Consider the following 23351-nt stretch of genomic DNA (forward strand, 5'->3'; position numbering starts at 1 on the left):
TCACCTTCAACTCCTGGAACCGGGGAGTCTGTGAGAGATACTTATCAGACTGAAGCTGGCTCCTCTTTCCCGTCATACTTAGATCCAGCCCACCAGCAAGTCCTGTGGGCTCTACCTAATTCCTTTCATCAGCCTACAACTCCCCACCTCCCCTAATGTCACTGGATACAGGCCAACGGCATCTCACAGATGGATCACTGCAGCAGCCTCTAAGCTGGTCTATAGCCACTGTTTTCATCCCCTATAGTTTGTTCTTTACCCAGGAGTCAGAATGAGATGTTAAAACTTAAGTCAATCCTTGCTCAAGCTCTCCAAGGACTTTCCATCACACTTGGACTAGATTCTAGACTTGAACATGGTCTAGAAGGCCCCATATAGTCCCTTTCTATGGCCCACATTGTGCTTTCTTGGCCTCCTGCCTGTTCTTTGAAGCTCTTTCCTGCCCCGGGGCCTTTTTACTGCTGTTCTACTTGGTGGAAAGCTTTTCTTTTCTTTTTAAAACAGAACAAAAAATAAACAATCTTACATCTTTATTTTCAGGCATACTGCAAATATATCCCATGGTGTGTAAGAAAGCGAACAACACACAAGCAAAGAAACAAAACACAACTGACTTTGATTATGAACTGACCCCTTCTCCCCTTTGATAACTGTGAGAAAGGTGTTAATTATTTAACTTCTTATCCCGCTTGCATCATTATTGTGAGCTTTGGTAATAATATATAAACTTAAGGTGTTAACCATTGCTGGTTCTCATCGATGGCTAATATCATAAGAGCAACCAAACAAGGTGGATCATACTGCAAATTCCTGAAACATATCTCCAACAAATGATTCAAAGCTTCATCTGAGCTGAATTTCAGCATATTCATAATATATTTCTTCATATTTTTCTCAACAAATATTTACTGAGAAACTATAGTATGCTGAACTCTAAATCATGGACTGCAGAAGCATCAGTGAAAAAAAACAATTAACCCAAAATACCTTGTGAAACAAACCAAATCATGCAAAAAACTTTACCCTCAAGGGTAAATAAAATACACAGTATGTTAGAAAGTACAAGTTCTCTGGAGAACAATAAAGTGTGTGTGGGGGAATAAAGTGTGTGGCAAATGGGAGAGTTTCTGTTTTAAATCAGTTGCTCAGGGAGGTCTTTACTAGGAGATGACATTTGAGCAAAGACCCGAAGGAAGGGATGAAGCAAGCCATATGATTATTGAAAGGAAAAGCATTCCAGGTGGAAGGAACAGCAATCGCAAAAGTTATGTAGGAGAAGGTGCTTGATATATTCGAAGAAACAAGATGCTAGTGTGACTGGAGCAGAGTAAGGGAGAGGAAATGTAGAAGGAGATGAGGTCTGGAGTGAGGAAGTATGTGTCTGTATTGTTGTTGTTATGTGCCGTGGAGTCGGACCCGACTCATAGAGACCCCTCCTTGGGTTTCTGAGGCAGTATCACTACGGAAGTAGATTGCCCCATCTTCCTTCCAAGGAGTGGCTAGTGGGTTTGAACCGTCAGCCTTCTGGTTAGCTGTCAAGTGCCTTAGGCACTATGCTACCAGAGCCCTTGTTTTTTCCCTTAGCTTTTATATATATATATATATAATCATGTTGGTAATATTCTTAAAACCCTTTTGACTAAAATAATAATGTATTTTGTTGCATATCAGTTTTAAAAAACTGGCAGGGAATAGGGTCACTATGAATTTGAATGAATTTGACAACAATTGGTTTTTTTTAGGAAAGAAGAGTATCCTTTATTACTAACTTTTATCCAGAGATAAATTATTTCTAAAGGAAGTATGCTTGTAATATACAACCAATGTTAAGCTTAGCCCCACCCAGAAATTTTGCATCCCTTTTGTTTTTAGCATTGGACTGATTGGTGTACACAAAGATTTATGCAAATGTCTTGGGAACACTCACTTGGTTCTCTCTTTTTTTTTTTTCCCAACCCTTAAAGTAAAAGTCAGTTCCCTGGCTTTCTAGTGAATTCATTGCCTGAATCCTGATTAAATAATCCTATTTTTTAGTGTATTCTAGGATGACCATAAGATTTATCTTTCAAAATAGGTCACTATTTTGGAGGACAAATACTCACCTGGATAGGCATCAATCAAGACTGACCTAGACAAATAAGAATGTATGGGTCCCCCAGTGGAACCCATTGGGAGTTTGGCTTATCACAGAGTGGGCTCCTTCTTACTCTCAGGTCTTGGTTCAAATGTCTCCTCCTCAGAGAGACCTTCCCCAACCCCAGTCACTCTTGCCATGTCACCCTGTCCCTTTTCTCTTCTAATCCTCACTATGATCTGTCATTATCATGTTTATTTATTTTCTCCGTGCCTCTCCCAATTTGAATGTAAGCATTGGTGAGTGGTCTTGTTCATGCAGTGTTCCCATGTGGTGCCCAACACACTGAAGATATTCAATAAATGAAAGAATAAATTATTGTTTGTTGTTGTTGTTATGTGCTGTGGAGTCGGCCCCGACCTGACTCATAGCGACCCCTCCTTGGGTTTCCCAGGCAGTATCACCACAGAAGTAGGATTGCCCAATCTTCCTTCCGAAGAGTGGCTGGTGGGTTTGAACCGCCAGCCTTCTGGTTAGCAGTCAAGTGCCTTAGACACTATGCTACCAGGGCTCCTTAATACCAAATTATTGTTTAGTGAGGACTAAAGATTACAGCCTTTTATTAGAGAGGACCGTTAAGCATTGTCACAGATTTATTTACATTAATTGATTAGTATAAAATACATGAGCACCTTTCAGTTGTAAAATGCTTATATTTTACATAAATACTTTTACTTACTTTATTTCATTTCTCTACCCTACAGGTTAATTTAGGTGCCCTGGTGGCTCAATAGCTAAGCACTTGGCTGCTAATCAAAATGTCAGCAGTTCTATATACACCAACAGCTATACGCATGAAAAGACTTGGCAATCTGCTCCCATAAAGACAAATCAAACCCATTGCCATCAAGTCAATTCTGAATCATAGCAATCCGATAAGACAGTGTAGAACAGTCCCCATAGGGTTTCCAAGGCTGTAGTCTATAGAAACATACTGCCACATCTTTCTCCTGCGGAGTGGCTGGTGAGTTTGAACCACTGATCTTTTGGTTAATAGCTGAGGGCACTGCACTAGCAGTGAAACCTGTGAAAGCTGGAACCTGTATAAGGTGGAAATTTGTAAGAGAAGGAAAACTCAAATATTTTCCACTGATGGAGAGTGATAAGACAGAACCCTGTCAAAGGCAGAAAACTTGCAAGACCTGGAAAAACAAGGTAGTCCCATTGAGTTCTGGCTTTCACAGGTTTCACTGTATTAACCTAAGTGAACTGCATGATTAGTGTGTTGTTTGATTTGGATATAGATTCTTTGGTCTCTGGGAACTGAGAGGGAAAAAACAAGTCCTAGCCAATTAGAGACTGTATCTTTAAAAGGGATTTGGAGGGTGTGTGTAACAAGTAGGATACAGTACACTGTTCCCCAAATTTGCCTGTTGATTAAAATGGGGAGGAGGAGACTTTACACAACAGATTCTCAGGTGCCCCTCTGGAAATTCTGCTTCAGTGGGTGGGCCTAAAAACATTTTTAAACCAGCATACCACATGATTCTTAATATGAGAAGGGTTCGAAGGTGCTTTTGTGGTGCAAAGAGAGAGGCAGCCCCAGGTACAACCCAGGCTCTACCATTTACTACCTGTGTGATCCTGAGCAAATTAACTTCCTTGTACCACTTATGTAACAATAGGCGTAACCATGCCTAGCCCATAGAAATATTGAGAGAAAAGGAAAAGTGAGCGGATATGTAAAGTGCCATCCCTCTTTCTCTTCTGGAGCCACTTAGCCTTCTTCATGAAAGAGAGGACTGACTCCCACCCCAGTCCTTGGTAGGACCTGATGGATCAATAATTCCAGTGCTCCCTGGGCCTGCACTAGGAACCAGCTACAATAACTCAATCCGGTTGAGGCCTTATGAGACATTTACATGTCTTCTCTCATTTTTTTTTTTTTTTTTTGTTAGAATTTGGGTCTTTCTTGGCTTTGTGTAGGAGCATATGATAAAGTGACCCAGGTGCTGCCAATTCCATTTTCCTTCCTATGAAGACAGCATGGGTTGCTTGGGTCTTCCGTTCTTGGCCTCCATCATTTTATTCCCTTATGCCCACAGAGGCAATAGAATGCAGTGGTTAGACCCTTGGGGCCAGACTGCCTGAGTTCAAATCCTGGTACTGCTACTTACAAGCTGTGTGATATTGGGCAAACTGCCTAACCTCTTTTCCTCAGTTTCTTCATCTGTAAAATGGGCAAAAAACCCTGATCTTATCTTGTAGAGTTGTGGTGGGGATTAGTGTTTCTTTCTTCTTTTTTTAAAATTGTGATTTGGGTGAAAATTTACAGAGCAAATTCACTTTCCATACAACAGTTCACATACACTTTTTCTCATGACGTTGACCACAATTCACCACAATGCAACAGCTCCCTTCCCACTTCCTCCTGACAGTCACCTCTTCCCTGTGTCCATCCCTCCATGCACCCCTGCCTGAGCTGTCTCCCTGTGCTTAAACAGTCCTTCTTTCTCCCATGATTGTTCTCTCCAAGGAGTGTATCTATCTCAGGTAAATGTTCCAACTCCTATGCCTGTCTTTTGTTTGGCTGGAAGCCACAGGTGTGGGTTCAATTCCAGACCTGAAGGGTAGCTAGGGGCAATAGTCTCAGTGGTTCCACCAGGCTCTATCAGACCAGCAAACTGCCCCCCCTTTTTTTCCCAAATGATTTTGAGTTTTGGTCCACATTGTTCTCCCTCTCTATCCAGGATCTCCTACATAGATCCCCCTCTGAGTGATTGACAGTGGTAGCCGGGTACCATCTAGTTCTTCTGGTCTCATAGTCATATAGGCTGCGGATCACATGTGTACAAGTCACTAGGACTAATTGTTCCCATGAATCTTTGCTTTTCTTCATTCTTCTTTGCTCTGGACAAGAAGAAACCCATCGTTGCATCTAGATGGCTGCTTGCAAGCTTTTAAGATCCCAGTCGCTACTCACCAAAGTGGGAGGTGAAACAATGTTTTGTGTAGTATGTTATGCCAATTGAGCTTGATGTCCCCTGTGACTATGGTCCCGAGCCCTCAGGTTCAACTACTTGGTCCCTCTGGGTAGCTGGCTGTGACCAAGGAGTGACTACAACCTTGTCCCTTTTCAGCTCTACTATACACCTGGGAATTCAGATCATACAAATACAGTTATAGGACCATTGTCTGCCAAACCTATACATGTTCTTGGGTACACTCCCCACTTCATAGACATACCTAATAGTTCAGATGTGGTGGAGATTAAATGAATTAATGCACTTAGGTGCTTAGGAAAACGCCTGGCAGAAAGTAAATGTTCAGCAAGTGTTAGTCATGACAGTTCTTTCAAGTATAGCCACAGAACGAAACACAAAATCAAAATCAATACAGACACTGCACTTCATCTAAACTGCAGCCATAATCATGCTTTTTGAAACCATTAATCTAAGTCTTATTCCCACTGGTTTTCCCCTTAAAAGAGTGGATCCTTGCCCTGGCATTATATTGAGAGCAAAGCCTTGCTTTTTGGTGTAGGTCGGTGGAGGTTGTCTTTCTCCAGTTCCCGTCTCATCCCAATATACTTCTAGGAGAGGTGTTTACATATTACATTCTGTATCATGGTATATGAAGATGCTTCAGGTTTTCTGCAAAGTTCAGTTTGAATCCCATTTAAATATATTTTTAACTATTAAGAAGAAAAAAACCGTAAGGCTGTACACATGGCCAAGTGTATACTACACTGCATTCTCACATGCCAGAAACAACCTGCTCATTTTGGGTAGGTTAACTGGTTTGTGCAGAACTCAGACTAAAATGTCTTCTGCCATGTCTGTGTGAATATTTGAACTTCTTATACATTTATGTTTGATTAGGAAGGGAGTAGCTCTAAATTGGTCTCTTACTTATTTGTGTATATGAATTATTTGTTTTCTTGCAAATAGCCAGACTGCCTATGGCTGTACCATCACAGCCCCATGCCTGGCCTGCTTGCATGACCCTTACATGCCCGGGAAGGCTCTGTGCTTTCCTTCAGTGGCACAGTTAGCTGCCAGAAGCATAAGATGCCCATCATATCATAGTGTAGATAGTTTAAATTATGGGGTAAAATGATTTTAAATCATAAGGACTTGTTGGCTTTTTTAAAATGTAAGATAAAAATTGCAAGCAGTTGCTAGACATTGTTAGCAGTTCATCTCTAAAACAAAAATTTTCTAATCCTTCTCTTTCCAACTCTGGTTTCATTGTAGAGATTCTGAGAACACATGATTAACTTTTAGTGTTTTTTTTTTGTTTGTTTGTTTGTTTTTTAATGGCTACTATTTCCACATGCCACATACAGTTTCCACAAACTCTGACCCATTTCTTATGGGTCAGTAGGGATTTTCTATGCTGTGCACCAAACAAGCTATACAAATAAAGTGGATCCTAAGTCTGCCTAAGCAGGGAATTGGCATCCATAACCTCTATCATTTTTACCGTTTTATTGATTGACTGACTCCATAATAAGTAAATTCTACACATTTAACCATCATGCATCTGTCAGTTTGCTGTACTATGGTGACTTGTGTGTTGCTATGATGTTAGAAGTTATGCCTCCGATATTTCAAATACCAGCTGGGTCACCCATGGTAGACAAGTTTCAGTAGAGCTTCTAGACCAAGACAGATTAGGAGGAAAGGCCTGGTGATCTATGTCCAAAAATTAGCCAATGAAAACCTTATGATCAAAACAGAAATTTGTTCGAGTCATTTGGGTACATCATTGGGAGGAATTAGTTGCTAGAGGAAGACATCATGTTTGGTGAAGTAGAGGATCAGCAAGGGTGTGGGGCACCTTCGGTGAGATAGAGTGGCACAATAGCTGCAAAAATGCACTAAATCATGCAAGATGGCACAGGACTAGGGAATGTTTGATTCTATTGTACATAAGGTTGCTGTGAGTTAGAGTCAACTCAATGGTGACTAACAACGATAACACATTTGAAGTTAAAATTTTCTGAAAATAATAAAATGCAACTGTAGTAGTTAAGGTTATGTGTCAACTTGTCTGAGCCTGGTTTTGAGTGGCTGGGCAGTTGGATGTAGTTATTCCCCATGATGAGCCTGGTAATCAACTTCATGATGGAATCTACTGGAAGCAGCTGAGTAGCTGCCTTAGGGATCTGCTCTGCTTCCAGTGTATAAGAAGAAGCTTTGAGGAAGGTCTTGAGCTTCTTGGCACATTTGGATCCTGCATTTGGCCAAGTCATGTGGCCTGCTATGTTGTCTGCCATTCTTGGGACTATTTCTGGACTTGAATTAGTGGCCTGCTGTTTTGCTTGATATCTTGGGACTGTACCATTTTTCTTGTTGACCTTGGTTTTGTCAGTCTCAGCAGCCAGCAGCTGCCTGAGTTAAGAGATGCCTCTAGCTCCAGTGAGCCAGAAGCAAGAGGCAGAGCTAAAGCCCAAAGTTAAGGGGCCTTCACCCAGCCCCTAGAGCTGGAACTTTGAATTGGGCTTTTAGCCTCCAAAACTGAAAGATAATAAATCCCTGTTTGTTAAAACCACACATTTGTGGTATTTTCTGCAAGAGTGGTACAAGAGAACCAACATAGCCACTTATATTTTTGATGATACAAAGTTAGATTTAAAAACAGGGCACACCTGATTTAAAAAATTAAAATCTACACTCTAAAACCATTGTAATGCAAGGCTGCATTCCTTCTCCAGTAAATCTGGTGAAGACTAGCCTAGTGGAGAAAGGGGGTCAGTAGCAGACATCCCATAAAGTGGCATTTTAAGGGCCTTCAGCTTCACACAAGCCCCCACAGTACGACAAACTGACAGACAGGTGGTGGACTTTAATGGCAGGCATTGTTTTTGCATCAGATACAAACACGGATGGCATTTTTCATCATAAGTACCTGTTTGGTCCATTTCTCTAATACGAACATCTGGATCCCAGCAGTTTTCCTGAACCACTCTGAAAACTTTCCCATCTTTCAGCATCTTTGCTTCTCCCTAGGGCAGAAAACTCACATCAGCAAAAGGTTGTCTCAACTCACTTGGATGAATCCTTCCTTGTATGCTTGGGAATATGCTTCTCTCTTAGTGTTTTCGGGGATTTTTACTCAATTCTCTCTGAAGTTTAACTGACTTCATCTCTTCTACCCCATGTCTTTCTGTTGACCTGGATTTGAAGGAGTATGCTCTGTGAGTGCAGTGGCTGGATGCAGAGTGAGCAAGGTTAATGTCATGGGCTTTCTGAGCTGAATGATTGAGGATGACTGGTCATCTTGCTGATCTGAGCCTGTGGCTACTAGACCCAATAGGATGGTCCAGTGGCTGGGAAGCTCTAGATCCATAACATTTTAGAGGGAAAGAACTTTGAGATAGACAATCTAGACCCATCCTCTTGTTTTACAGGGAAGAGATATCTCTGTGTACATACTTGAACTTATAGATTTGAGAGTAAGTAAGCAAAAGTAGGTGATTTGTTTAATGATACACTGCCTCCTGGTGGCAATACCTACAGGAAGAGGTGGGTAATTGTGAATCCATGGTATGTATGTACAAAATTCAGCATTGAGCTTGTCACTCCTACCCAACATCATGCTCGACTTGCCTACAGACACTGCCTTTAAATACTGGGCAGGGGGCCAAACTAAATGGTCATGCAGAACATGGCAACATGCTTGAAATTGAGCCCCCAGTTTGATTCTTGAGTGATTCTTGAGCTATGCCCCTGAAATGAGACTACCCAGATTCACATCTCTATCTTACCATTTACTGTGTGGCTCTGAGGAAGTTAAACAACACTGCTGAATCTCGGTTTGCTTATCTTTAAAATAGGACTTATAATAAGATTTAACAAAGAGACGTTGAAAGCATGGAATGAGATAATCCATACAAACCATTTAGTATAGTATCTAAATCAAAACCAAACTCACTGCCATTGAGTTGATTCTGACTCATAGTGACACCTTTGGGTTTCTAAAACAGCAAATCTTTACAGAAATAGATTGCCCAGTCTTCCTTCTGTGGGTTTGAATCACCAACCTTCTGGTTAGCAGTCAAATGCCTTAGGCACTATGCCACCAGAGCTCCTTAGTACGTGTTCAGTGTTAGCTATTATTATCATTTGTTATTAATGATGTGTGGCTAATTAGGCACAAGGTTGTCTCCTAGAATTCCCCTGCTTTTGGGGTATATCACCTCAGGTGATGCTTCTAGGCCTCAAGATTGCCCTTGGACCCTACTAGATAAGCAAGTGTGTGTGCAGTGATCAAAGATCTTGAGCTCCATTTGCTAGAGTTCTCTGCTTTCTTCTTTTTCCTTTTGGCTTGATCATGAATTACATCCAGGCTTTACCACAGCTTCCTTTTTTCATCCTTTTGTTCCATGAACAAGACATTGCCCATGCTCCTGCATGGAGAAGACTAACCACACTTTTCAACTTCAAGTGCAGTGGCACATTCACATCTTGCATGCATGAGGAAAACCTCAGGCCTATGTTTGTATTTCTCATGGACCAGGAAAAAAGTTAGTAAGCAAGTAACTTATGTAGTTGTGACAAGTATCTACACCTCAGTAGAACTGGGCCTCTGACATTAAGACATCAGGATTGATTTGCCTCAATTCTGATCCTCTACTGACCTGGTAGCATAGTGCCTAAGGCACTTGACTGTGAACCAGAAGTCTGGAGGTTCAAACCCACCAGCCACTCCTCGGAAGGAAGGTTGGGCAATCTACTTCTGTAGTGATATTGCCTTGGCAACCCAAGGAGGGGTCACTATGAGTCGAGGCCGATGTGACGGCACATAAAAACAACAACAACAACTGACAAAGCCTAACATATGAATGAGCCACTTTCTAAGCTGGGGAATATCCTGAGAGAGTCTTGGTGGAGGCAGGGCACAGTTCCCTCCACAAAATACCAAAAGCTCAATACTTGCTATCCTTCTTTCAAGATTGGTCAATCAATGTTTGATCTTGAATCTGGAGCAAGTGATGCAAAAAGATGGCAACAATTGAATTTATTCTGGCAACTATGGCCAAGGGAGACCAGAAAGCGAGCCAGCGGTGGTTTGGAATAGCTTTGTAAGACCAGGAAGTGAGCTGGTGGCAGTTTGGAACAGATTAGGGAGATGACCATAGTATGTCAGTATGACTCCATAGTAACTTTGTCATACTATGGTGGCTTGCATGTTCTGTGAGGCTGGAGGCTATGCCACCAGTGTTTCAAATGCCAGCAGGGTCATCCATGGTGGACAGGTTTCAGTGAAGCTTCAGAATAAGACAGATTTGGAAGCAGGAAGAAGCCATCCACTTTTCAAAGAATTGGCCAGTGAAAACTTATGAGTAGCAGTGAAACACTGTATGATATATTACTGGAAAACTTTATGAATAGCCCTAAATTATTGTCCAATGTAATGCCAGAAGATGAGCCCCTCAGGTCGGAGGGCACTCAAGATATGACTGGGGAAGAGCTGCCTCCTCAGAGTAGAGCTGACCTTAATGATGTGGATGGAGTAAAGCTTGCAGGACCTCAATTTGCTGATGTGGTATGACTCAAAATGAGAAGAAACAGCTACAAACATCCATTAATTATTGGAACATGGAACACATGAAGTATGAATCTAGGAAAATTGGAAGTTGTAAAAAATGAAATGGAATGCATAAATATTGATATCCTAGGCATTAGGAAGCTGACATGGACTGGTTTTGGCCATTTTAAATCAAGCAACCATATAATCTACTATGTTAGGTGTGAGAGTTGGAGCTGTGTGTCAATGACAAATTGAGGAGGAATGGCATGGCATCACAAAGTATGTTTCAATATATATCCTGAAGTACAATGAAGTAAAATGCTGTCAGTGATCAGATAATATCCATACATCTAGAAGGAAAACAAGTTAATACTACTATTATTCAAATTTACGCACCAACCATCAAAGCCAAAGATGAGGAAGCTGAATATTTTTACAAACTTCTGCAGTCTGAAATTGACCAAACATGCAATCAAGATGTGTTAATTATCACTGGTGATTAGAATGAAAAAGTTGGAAACAAAGAAGAATTACCAGTAATTGGAAAATATGGCCTTGGTATAGAAATAATGCTGGCAATTGCATGATAGAATTTTGCAAGACCAACAACTTATTCATTGCAAATACCTTTTTTTCAGCAACACTAATGGCAGCTATACACATGGACTTCGCCAGATGAAGTCCTGACTGACTACAGGAATCAGACTGACTACATCTGTGGCAAGAGGCGATGGAGAAGCTCAATATCTTCAGCCAAAACAAGGCCAAGAGCTGACTGTGGAAAAGACCATCAACTGCTCATATGCAAGTTCAAGTTGAAGTTGAAGACAATTAAAACAAGTCCAGGAGACCCAAAATATGATGTTGATTACATCCCTCCTGAATTTAGAGACCATCTAAAGAATAGATTTAATGTATTGAACACCAATGAGGAATTGTGGGATGACACCAAGAACATCCATGAAGAAAGCAAAAGGTCATGAAAAAGACAGGAAAGGGAGAAAAGACTAAAGTGGATGTCAGAAGAAACTTGCCCTTGAACATAGAGTAGCTAAAGGAAATGGAAGAAATGACAAGACAAAAGAGCTGAACAGAAGATTTCAAAGAGCAGCTTGAAAAGCCAAAGTCAATTATTACAATGAAGTGTGCAAAGACCTGAAGTTAGAAAACCAAAAGGGAAGAACACACTTGGCATTTCTCAAGCTGAAAGAACTGAAAAAAAAATTTAAGCTTGAAATATTGAAGGATTCTATGGGCAAAATATTGAATGATGCAGGAAACATCAAAAGAATGTGGAAGGAATACACAGAATCACTGTACCAAAAAAGAATTGGTCAATATTCATCCATTTCACGAGGTGGCATATGATCAAGAACCAATGGTACTGAAGGAAGAAGTCATGGCTGCACTGAAGGAATTGGCAAAGAACAAAGCTCCAGGAATTGACAGAATATCCATTGAGATGTGTCAACAAATGGATCCTCTGCTGGAGGCACTCACTTAGCTATGCCAAGAGATTTGGAAGACCTGGCCAACTGTGGAAGTTAAAGTTGTATGTCTACTTGGTTGGGCCTGGTTGAGTAGCTGGGCAGCTGGATGTAGTTATTCCTCATGGTAAGATTGTTAAATTATCTCCATGGTGGAATGTATTGGAGCAGCCCAGTACTTATTTTAGGCATATGGTCTGCTTCCTGTATATAAGAAACAGCTTTGAGAATGGTCTCCAGCTTATGACATGTTTGGATCCTGCATGTAGCCGTGTCATTATTCTGCAGCCTGCCATGCTCTGCCGACTTACAATGGACTTGAACTAATGGACCGCCGTGTGGTTTGGTAACATCAGTACTGTGCCAGTTTATTTGTCGACCTTGGGCTTGTTAGCCTTAGCAGCCAGTAGCTGCCTGAGTGAAGAAAAGCCTCTAGCTTCAGTGGGCCAGGAGCAAGAGGTGAAGCCCAAGGTCGACGGGCTTTCACACAGCCCCTAGAGCCTGGCACTTTGAACTCGGACTTAAAGCCTCCAAACTGTAAGAGAAAAACTCCTGTTTGTTAAAGTCATACCATTTGTGGTATATTCTTTTGAGAGTGGTACTAGGTAACCAGAACACCAACTGACTAGAAGAGATCCATATTGTACCCATTCCAAAGAAAGGTGATTCCACAGAATAGGGAAAATATGGAACAATATCATTAATATCACATGCAAGTAAAATCTTACTGAAGATAATTCAAAAACAGTTGCAGCAATATATTGACAGAGAACTTCCAGAAATGCAAGCTGGATTCAGAAAAGGATGTCAAATAAGGGATATTATTGCTGATATCAGATGGATCTTGGCTGAAAGCAAAGAATACCAGAAAGATGTTTACTTGTGTTTTATTGACTATGCAAAAGCATTTGATTGTGTGGATCATAAGAAATTATGATAATATTGAGAAGAATGGGAACTCCAGAACACTTAATTGTGCTCATGAGGAACCTGTACATTGACCAGGAGGCTGTCATTCACACAGAACAAGGGTATACTGCATGGCTCAAAATCAGGAAGGGAGTGAGTCAAGGTTGCATCCTTTTACCATACTTATTTAATCTGTATGCTGAACAAATAATACAAGAAGCTGGACTATATGAAGAAGAACATGGCATCAGGATTGGAGGAAGACTCATTAAGAACCTGCAATACACAGATGACACAACTTTGCTTACTGAAAGTGAAGATGACTTGAAGCTCTTACTGATGAAGATTGAAGAATACAGTCTGCAGTATGGATTACACCTCAATATCAAGAAAACAAAAATCCTCACAACTGGATCAATACGCAGCATCACGATAAATGGAGAAAAGATTGAAGTTGTCAAAGACTTCATATTACTTGCTTCTACAATCAACACCCATGGAAGCAGAAGTCAAGACATCAGATGACATATTGCATTGGGCAAATCTGCTGCAAAAGACCTCTTTCAAGTGCTGAAGAGCAAGATATCTCCTTGAAGCTAAGGTGTGCCTAACTCAAGCCATGGTATTTTCAATCTCCTCATATGTATGTGAGAGCTGGACAATGAATAAGGAAGACTGAAGAAGAGTTGATACTTTTTGGTTGTGGTGTTGGTGAAGAATACTGAGAGTACCATGGACTGCCAGAAGAACTAACAAATAAAAAATGAAGAAGTGCAGCTGGAATGTTCCTTGGCAATGAGAATGGCCAGACTTCATCTCACCTACTTTCGTTATGTTGTCAGAAGGCACCATTCCCTGGAGAAGGATATCATGCTTGGTAAAGTGGAGGGTCAACAAAAAAGGAGAAGCCCCTCACCAAAATGGATTGACACAGTGGCTGCAATGATGGGCTCAGGTATGGCAAGAATTGTGAGGCTGGCACAGGACCCAGCAGTGTTTTATTCTGTTGTACATAGGGTCACTATGAGTCAGAGATGACTCGACGGCACCTAACAACAAGAAAAATAATATGGCCATATTCAGTGAGCACTGGCAGTACTGTTGATAGCAGTATGTAGATCCAGCTGGGTGGCAATGGCACCCTATCCAAGCCATTCCTGTAATATCAACTTAGCTGTGGCTCCAATCACATGATTTCCTTAATTTCTGTGCATTTTATGTGTTTGAGTCTCCAAACTTTCAGTAATTCTTGAGGGACTTAAAATACTTTCTCAAAAAATCATTTTATGCTTACACTAATCACTATTGGTTTCTATTCTTTGCAGTCATGATTTCTGTTGTGTGTGATCAACACACACATCTTTGTTGGACAGCCTGCCAGCTATGATTTGGGTGTTATTCATATTACCACAGCCCCTGGGCTAGATCTCTGTGAGCTTCTTTTCTATTTAGCTAGAGTGGATTCAGTTGCTTGCAACTACAAACACTGACTGAAATAGAAGATTCACTTATAGAATATCTTTAAAGAACTTAGTACTGTACCAGGCCAGAAAGCATGCTCAATAAATGGTGGCCAGATTTTACTACATATCATCAACTGCAACTGGGCAATTGAGTTTCTCTGGGAGGTTAATGAGTAAATTATGGCTTCAGACAAAGCAGAGCATGTTAAAGCTAAAATGGATTATGAGTTTAACTCTCGCATTTTACCAATGAGTCAGTGAGGTGCAGTGATTCATCCAAGGCCATACACTTAGGTGGTATAGAGCTTGGACAAGAACCCAGGTTTATGAAGCCATTTTCTACACCACCAGAATGTTATATGGTAAATGGTGTTGATCTAGTAGGAAAAAAAATAATTATTATAATTTCCTAAAGAGCCTGATTATTTCTGAAGCCTGCTTTCATTACACAGCAGGAGAATCAGACTCACTAATGTCTCTCCACATCTTTCATTCTGGGATCCATGATAAGGAAGATGAATAATACCAGCAACTGTCAATGGAAATTCATCCAAGTGAAAATTGTCACGGAGCACTGTGTCCCTACAATAGGTTCCCGATACTCACTGGTTTTTCAGCCAGAATTTTGGGACCTGACAATCATTGCAAAGAACCAATTCCTAATCCCTTTCACTTTACATTCAGGAATCAGGTATTCCTACAGGGCTATAAACATGCCTCAGAGGTCAGCACTTGCTGCAGGGGGGAGGGGCTGGGGTTTCTTAGAGTCTGTTTTTTACTTTGATTTTCAATATCAACCAAGATCTTAAACTAAACTAAGAACCAAGTAATTGGAGCAAGTTACTCTAACACCCATTGAAGCAGAGGTCAAGACATCAGATGACATACTGCATTGGGCAAATCTGCAAAAGACCTCTTTCAAGTGCTGAAGAGGAAGATGTCTCCTTGAAGACTAAAGTGTGCCTAACCCAAGCCATGGTATTTTCAATAACCTCACATGCATGTGGAGCTGGACAATGAATAAGGAAGACCAAAGGAGAGTTGATGCTTCTGAGTTGTGGTGGCGAAGAATGCTGAGAGTACCATGGACTGCTGAAAGAAATAACAAATATGTCCTGGAAGAAGTGCAACTGGAATACTCTTTGGAAGCGAGAATGGCCAGACTTCGTCTCACCTACTTTGGTCATGTTGTCAGAAGGGACCATTCCCTGGAGAAGGATATCATGCTTGGTAAAGTGGAGGGTAAACAAAAAAGGGGAACATCCTCAATGAGATGGATTGACATAGTGGCTGCAATGATGAACTGAGGTATAGCAAGGATAGTGAGGCTGGCACATGGTTGGGCAGTGTTTCATTCTGTTGTGCATAGGGTTGCTATGAATCAGAGATGACTTGACAGCACCTAACAATAACAACTATAATTTTTTCAACCCAAAACCCAACTCCATTTTTTTCTAAATTCTCAAAGAAAAACAAATGTTTTTGAAATTAAAGAATTCCACCAACTAACTATGAACATGCAGACAAAATTTCAAATACAACTCTAATTTTTTAAAAACTAGAACAACATACTGCCATTGCAAGTATGATACAAAGGGATCAGGGGACCTGGCTACTTTTGTGAATCACTAATCCTCTTGGAACCTCATGTTGAACAACATAAAAGCTTACAATAAGTCATGTCTAAGGTCCTTCCTAGGGTGGATAATGTGATGTGCTATCCAGATTCTTCTTCAGGAATAAAGGACTTACTCTTCCACCTGCTGGAGTTACTATCCTCAGCTGTCAGCCTCCAAGAAAATTGCTTTGGCTGAAAAGAGTCACTGCCCTCAACATCACACACCCTTTGCTGAGCAGCTCAGTTTTAATAACCTATTGACATGGGGATGTAAAGATCCCCAGAACTTGGGACAACTCAGAAGGTTACCTTTAGAGTTATTGTAGGTCAGCTGAGACTTTCACTGAGACTGCATTGCAGCTCAACTTCTACCTCAGTCCCATCCTGCTTCCTTCTCTTCTCTTCCACTGGTGTTGATCCCCAAATCACTTCCTAATAAATTTCCTGGGGAGCTCTGGTAGCGTAGTGTCTAAGGCACTTGACTGCTAACCAGAAGGCTGGCGGTTCAAACCCACCAGCCATTCCTCGGAAGGAAGATGAGGCAATCTACTTCCATAGTGATACTGCCTTGGAAACCCAAGGACGGGTCTCTATGAGTCGGGTCTGACTCGACGGCACACAACAACAACAACAACAATAAATTTCCTGAATGCTATTCTCCATTTCAGGGCCTGTTTCCTAGGGAACCCAGCCTGTGATACTCTCAGTTCTTAAGTTCTGGTTATAATACTATCCCAAAGCAAGTCCAAATATGAATCATATTTCAAGTATATGGTACTGTATGTGTCATGAAAAATGTATTCTCAAACTTAGTATTTCACTATCAGATTGCCATTCTCTTTCCTCACAATACTCACTCAGGCTACCCATGTATATCAGGCATGCTGCCATGACAGTTGGCCTTGAAGTGCAGAGTTGGCACAAATAGCCCAGACTGTCAGCAGGAAGCAAATTGTGCAACCATTCAAAGTCCCACATCCCAAGGTTTTGAATGACAGCCCTGGGGAGGTCCTACAACCATTTCAAATGCCACCCACTCACACCTCTTGTTCCTTTCTCTCCCAGACTATATGTCCTCCTGTCTTGACTGATTCTATCCTGTATGTCTATATTATTTTTCATTGCTTTGAGACTACATCACCTTTTTACTTCCTCTGCTTGACTCCTCACCATCCAATCCATTTTCCCAAAACCATTGATTCAATGTCTAAAATATAACCTGCAATGGTTCACTTCTCTCAATCTCTTCTGGTCCATCTCTGGTCCAAGCCATCATCTCTCACCTGAATGACTTCTCCTGCCCCCTAACTGATCTTTCCCTGCTTCCATTATTGTTCTTCTCTGACTAGTCTCCACAAAGCATCCAGGCTAAACTTTTAAAACCCTAAATGAAATCTTGTCACCATCCCTCTACTTAAAACCCTTGAAAGGGTCTTCATTGCACTGAAGGTAAAATCCAAACTCCTTAACCTGGTCTGTGTTTTTGTTAGGTGCCGTTTAGTCAGCTCCGACTCACAGAGACCCTATATCCAACAGAACAAAACACTGCCCAGTTACGCATCATACTTAAAATCCTTACTATACCTGAGCCCATTGTTGCAGCCATTGTGTCAATACATCTTGTTAAGGGTCTCCTTTTTTTGATGACCCTCCACTTTATCAAGCATGATATCCTTCTCCAGGGAATGGTCCCTTCTGACAACATGACCAAAGTAGGTGAGACAAAGTCTGGACATTTTCACTTCCAAGGAACATTCTGGCTGCACTTCCTCCAGGACAGATGTATTTGTTCTTCTGGCAGTCCAGTGTACTTTCAGTATTCTTTGCCAACACCACAATTCAAAAGCATCAACTCTTCTTTCATCTTCCTTATTCATTGTCCAACTTTCACATGCATATGAGGTGATGAAAATAACATGGCTTGGGTTAGGTGCACCTTAGTCTCCAAAGTGACATCTTTACTCTTCAACACTACAGGTCTTTTGCAGTACATTTCCCAGTGCAATACGATGTCTGATTTCTTGACTGCTGCTTCCATAAGTTTGATTGTGGATCCAAGTTATATGAAATTTTGACAACTTCAGTTTTTTCCCCATTTATCATGATGCTGTGTATGGGTCTAGTTGTGAGGATTTTCATTTTCTTTATGTTGAGTTGTAATCCATACTGCAGAGTGTAATCTTTAATCTTCATCAGTAAGTGCTTCAAGTCATCTTCACTTTCAGCAAGCAAAGTTGTGTTGTCTGTGTCTGAGTCTTCCTCCATTCCTGAGGCCACAGTTGTCTTCATATAGTCCAGCTTCTCAGATTATTTGCTCAGCATACAGATTGAATAAGTTTGGTGAAAGGATACAGCCCTGATCAACACCCTTCCTGAGTTTAAACCATGCAATATTCCCTTGCTGGGTTCAAGCAACAGCCTCTTCGTCTAAGTGCAAGTTCCTCATGAGCACAATTAAGTGTTCTGGAATTCCCATTCTTCTCAGCGTTATCCATAAGTTCTTATGATCCACACAGTTGAATGCTTTCGCATAGTCAATAAAACACAAGTAAACATCTTTCTGGTATTCTTTGCTTTCAGCCAAGATCCATCTGACATCAGCAATGGCACCTTTCATTCCATATCCTTTTCTGAATCCATCTTGCATTCCTGGTAGTTCCCTCCTAGTACACTGCTGCAGTTGCTTTTGAATTATCTTCGGCAGGATTTTACTTGCATATGATATTAATGATATTGTCTGGTAAGTCCCACATTCTGTTGGATCGCTTTTCTTTGGAATGGGTACAAATACGAATCTCTTCCAGTCAGTTGGTCAGGTAGTTGTCTTCCAAATTACTTGGCATAGAAATTAAGTGTCTCTAGTGTAGCGTCTATTGAAACATCTCAATGGGTATTCTGTCAATTCCTGGAGCCCCCCCCCCTTTTTTTTGTCAATTCCTTTGGTGCAGCTTCAACTTCTTCCTTCAATACCATTGGTTCTTGGTCATATGATACCTACTGAAACAGATGAACATTGACCAATTCTTTTTCATATAATGACTTTGTGTGTTACTTCCATCTTCTTTTGATACTTCCTGCATCATTCAATGTGTTGCTCATAAAATCTTTCAGTATTGCAGATTGAGGCTTGACTATTTTCTTTAGTTCTCTTATCTTGAGAAATGCCAAGTATGTTCTTCCCTTTTGGTTTTCTAACTCCAGGTCTTTGCACATTTCATTGTAATAATTGACTTTGTCTTCTCAAGCTGCTCTTTGAAATCTTCTGTTCAACCCTTTTATCTTGTCATTTCTTCCATTTGCTTTAGCTACTCTTCTTTTAAGAGCAATTTTCAGAGTCTCTTCTGACTTCCATTTTGGTCTTTTCTTCCTTTCCTGTCTTTCTGATGAACTTTTACTTTCTTCATTTATGGTGTTCTTGATATCATCCTACAACTCATCTGGTTTTTGGTCATAGGTGTTCAATGTATCAAATACATTCTTCAGATGGTCTCTAAATTCAGGTAGGATATAATCAAGGTCATATTTTGGGTCTTGTGGACTTATTTTAATCTTCTCCAGCTTCAACTTAAACTTGCATATGAACAATTGATGGTCTGTTCCACACTCAGCTCCTGGCTTTGTTTTGGCTGAAGATATTGAGCTTCTCTATTGCCTTTACCCACAGATATAGTCAATCTGGTTCCTGTGTATTCCATTTTGCAAGGTCCATGTGTATAGCACCATTTATGGTGTTGAAAAAAGGTATTTGCAATGAATAAGTCATTGGTCTTGCAAAATTCTGTCCTGCGATCTCCAGCCTCATTTCTATCACCAAGGCCATATTCTCCAACTACTGGTGAGTCTTCTTAGTATCCAACTTTTGAGTTCCAATCACCAGTAATAATCAATACATGTTGATTGCATGTTTGGTCAATTTCAGACTGCAAAAATTGGTAAAAATCCCCAATTTCCTTGTCTTTGGCTTTAGTGGTTGGTATATAGATTTGAATAATAGTAGTTATTATTATTGAACAATATTGAATAATAGTAATTAATAGTAGTTAACTACTCTTCCTTGTAGGCATATGGATATTTTCCTTTTACTGACAGCATTGTACTTGAGGATAGATCTTGAAACATTCTTTATGATGATGTATGTGATGTCATTCCTCTTCAATTTGTCATTCCTAGTATAGTAGATCATATGGTCATCTGATTCAGAATTGCCAAAATCAATCCATTTCAGCTCACTAATGCCCAGAATGTTTATCTTTATGTGTTCCATTTCATTTCAGACAGCTTCCAGTTTTCCTAGATTCATATGTCCTACATTCCATGTTCTGATTATTAATGGGTGTTTGCAGCTATTTCTTCCCATTTTCAGTCTGCCCCATCAGCAAATGAAGGTCCCAAAATCTTTACTCCATTCGCATCATTAAGGTTGACTCTACTTTGAGGAGGCAGCTCTTCCCTAGTCATATTTTAAGTCTTCCAACTCGAGGGGCTCATCTTCTGGCACTATATCAGACAATGTTTCACTGCTATTCATAAAGTTTTCACTGGCCAGTTCTGGAGAAGTGGATGGCCCCTTGTTTTTTTCCAATGTGTCTTAATCTGGAAGCTCTGCTGGAATCTGACCACCATGGGTGACCCTGCTGATATTTGAAATACCAGTGGCATAACCTCCAGCCTCACAACAACATGCAAGCCACCACAGTACAACAAATTGACAGATGAGTAGTGGAACCTGGCCTATAAGCCCTGCATAATCTAATTCCTGCCTATCTCTATAACTTTATTACACACCTACACATTTATAAATGGTCTCTTTATTATTTTTTTTTCAAATTATTCTAATTTGAGTGTGCCATCTGTTTTCCGTTAGGAAGCTGTGTAAACTAGCTTTATAAAATGTACATAAACAAATAATATTAGGTAGTTTCTATGGGTACATATATATGTAAGTACAATCATAGGAAAAGGTCTGAAAAGATAACCATAAAACTGTTGATAGCAATTACTTCTGAGGATGGAAAGTGGTAGTCAAGGGAACTGTAGCTTGATCTCCAATGGCTTAAATTTGAAAAAGGAGAATTTATTCAAATATTACTTATGAAATGAAAAATTAATCTTAAAAATAAAAATATGACTTCTGGCAAGATGGCAGAATAGGCAGACAAGCTGCACAGACCCACTATATATAAAAAAACAAGAAATCAATTGAAATAGATCTAGAAGATAACCTTGGAGCCATGAGTTTTGAAGGGAAGAATAAAGAAGTGGATTAAATACCAACTAGTAGAAGAAACAATTGAAGTTGTTAAAAATTTCATTTTACTTAGATATACAATCAACAGAAGCAGTAGTTAAGAAATCAGACGTCATATAGCACTGGGTAAGTCTGCTGAAAAAGACCTCTTTTTTAAAGTGTTAAGAAGCAAAGGTATCACTTTGAAGACTAAGCTGTGGCTAACTCAGGCCATGGCATTTTCAGTGGCCTCATATGTATGTGAAACCTGGACAATGAACAAGGAAGACTGAAGAAGAGTTGATGCCTTTGAATTATGGTGTTGGCAAAGAATACTGAAAATACTATGGACTGCCAAAAGAATGAATAAATTTGTCTTGGAAGAAGTGCAGTCGGAATTCTCCTTGGAAGTGAGAATGGCCAGACTGTCTCACCTACTTTGGTCATGTTGTCAGAAGGGACCATTCCTTGGAGAAAGATGTGCTTGGTAAAGTGGAGGGTCAGCAAGAAAGGGGAAGATGCTCAACTAGATGGATTGACACAATGGCTGCAATGATGGGCTCAAGTATAGCAAGGATTGTCAAGATGATGCAGGACTCAGTAGTGTTTCATTCTTTTGTACATAGGATACCACTATGAGTTGGAATTGACTCAATGGCACCTAACAACAACAACAACAACAGTAGAAGAAACTGAATGAAAACAGCAGATAATGAGGCAAACTGAGCTGTGGACTATTGACTGTCTGATGGTGCAGCCATTTTGAATATTTGCAAGCAGTGTTCTGACCTAGGCAGCAAACTAATAATTGGTTTCACTTGCCAAGGACTGCACAGGCAACCATACTGGCAGCTGACAACTAGAAAGCAACTGTGCCACATGACCCAACCACATGTTCACCCTCCTGCAGCCCCACCTACTGGGCAAGGGCCACCATTTGCTTCTGCACCAACTGATTTATGATAGACGGTGGCCAGTACCAGTCCAACCCACCTTCAACTGCTCTACATAAACAGCTAATAGAGATTTGTGTGCACCTTCTCATCCTCTATCACACCCACCAGGAGACAGGTGCTGTGTGTCTAAGGGCTGCCAAACTAGTGGATAGAGCAGCACACCAGCCCTGCTCACTCAGATATATCAAAACAAAATAAAGCAACAGAATGTAATGAAAAACTGGGCAAATTACATTAACTTACAATCACCAATTAAATATAGATACAATGACATCACAATGTCTCAGAGACACTGACATTCTCAGTTCACACAAAGAAGTAAGATAAATAGTATTTACAGGGGATGAGAATACAAAGCCAGAAAACTTTCCTGAGGAAGAAGTGGAATTGGAACTATCTTATAAAGAATTCAAAATAATTATATTTATATACCTTTCAATGGGTAGAGAGCTAGATCAAGGAAAACACTGACAAAATCAAGGAAAATATTGACAAAATTAATGGAAACACAGACAAAAATCTAGAAGAATTTAGGAAAACAATACAAGAACTAACAAAATAAATGAAAAATTAGAAACCATAAAAAAAGTATATGTAAATCCAAAAGATTAATACTAAGATGTCAGAAATAGATAACACATTGAAAAGGAAAAAGAGTAGAATTGAATCAATGGAATACAGAAATGAAAGATCTCTTTATACTACTTTGCCGAGGGAACAATCAGAAACAACAACAACAACAACAAGAAAGCCTAAGATTTATGTGAGACATCATCAAGAGGAATAACTTACATATGACTGGAATTTCAGAGAAACAAACAAAACCACAGAGAAAATTGTAGAGATTTGTTGAAAGGGAACTTCCCTAATATTATGAAAGATAAGAAGATATGCTATTAAGAAGCTCATGAGCCTTAAAGAGGATAGATCCCAAAAGAAAATTGCCAAGACATAGTATAATCAAAGTTTCCAAAACCAAAGATAAAGAAGGAATCCTGAAAGCAGCATGGGAAAATTAAGTTACCTACAAAGGGCAACCAATAAGACTAAGCTCTGATTTATCAGCATAAACCATGCAC

The 23351-nt window shown here is 40.2% G+C and overlaps 1 protein-coding gene across 1 annotated transcript in view; it reads right to left on the reverse strand.

The window, feature by feature from the left end:
- Window positions 1-23351, reverse strand: part of ACMSD (aminocarboxymuconate semialdehyde decarboxylase) — a 141507-nt gene that overhangs the window by 92261 nt on the left and 25895 nt on the right. The window contains exon 3 of the mRNA XM_007937567.2: window positions 7988-8084. Within this exon, the coding sequence (XP_007935758.1) occupies window positions 7988-8084 (97 nt within the window). The remainder of the gene's footprint in view (window positions 1-7987; window positions 8085-23351) is intronic.

This window comes from Orycteropus afer, unplaced genomic scaffold (genome assembly GCF_000298275.1).
Source record: "Orycteropus afer afer isolate SDZICR_OR568_19922 unplaced genomic scaffold, OryAfe1.0 scaffold00004, whole genome shotgun sequence".
In the NCBI taxonomy this organism is placed as follows: domain Eukaryota; kingdom Metazoa; phylum Chordata; class Mammalia; order Tubulidentata; family Orycteropodidae; genus Orycteropus; species Orycteropus afer.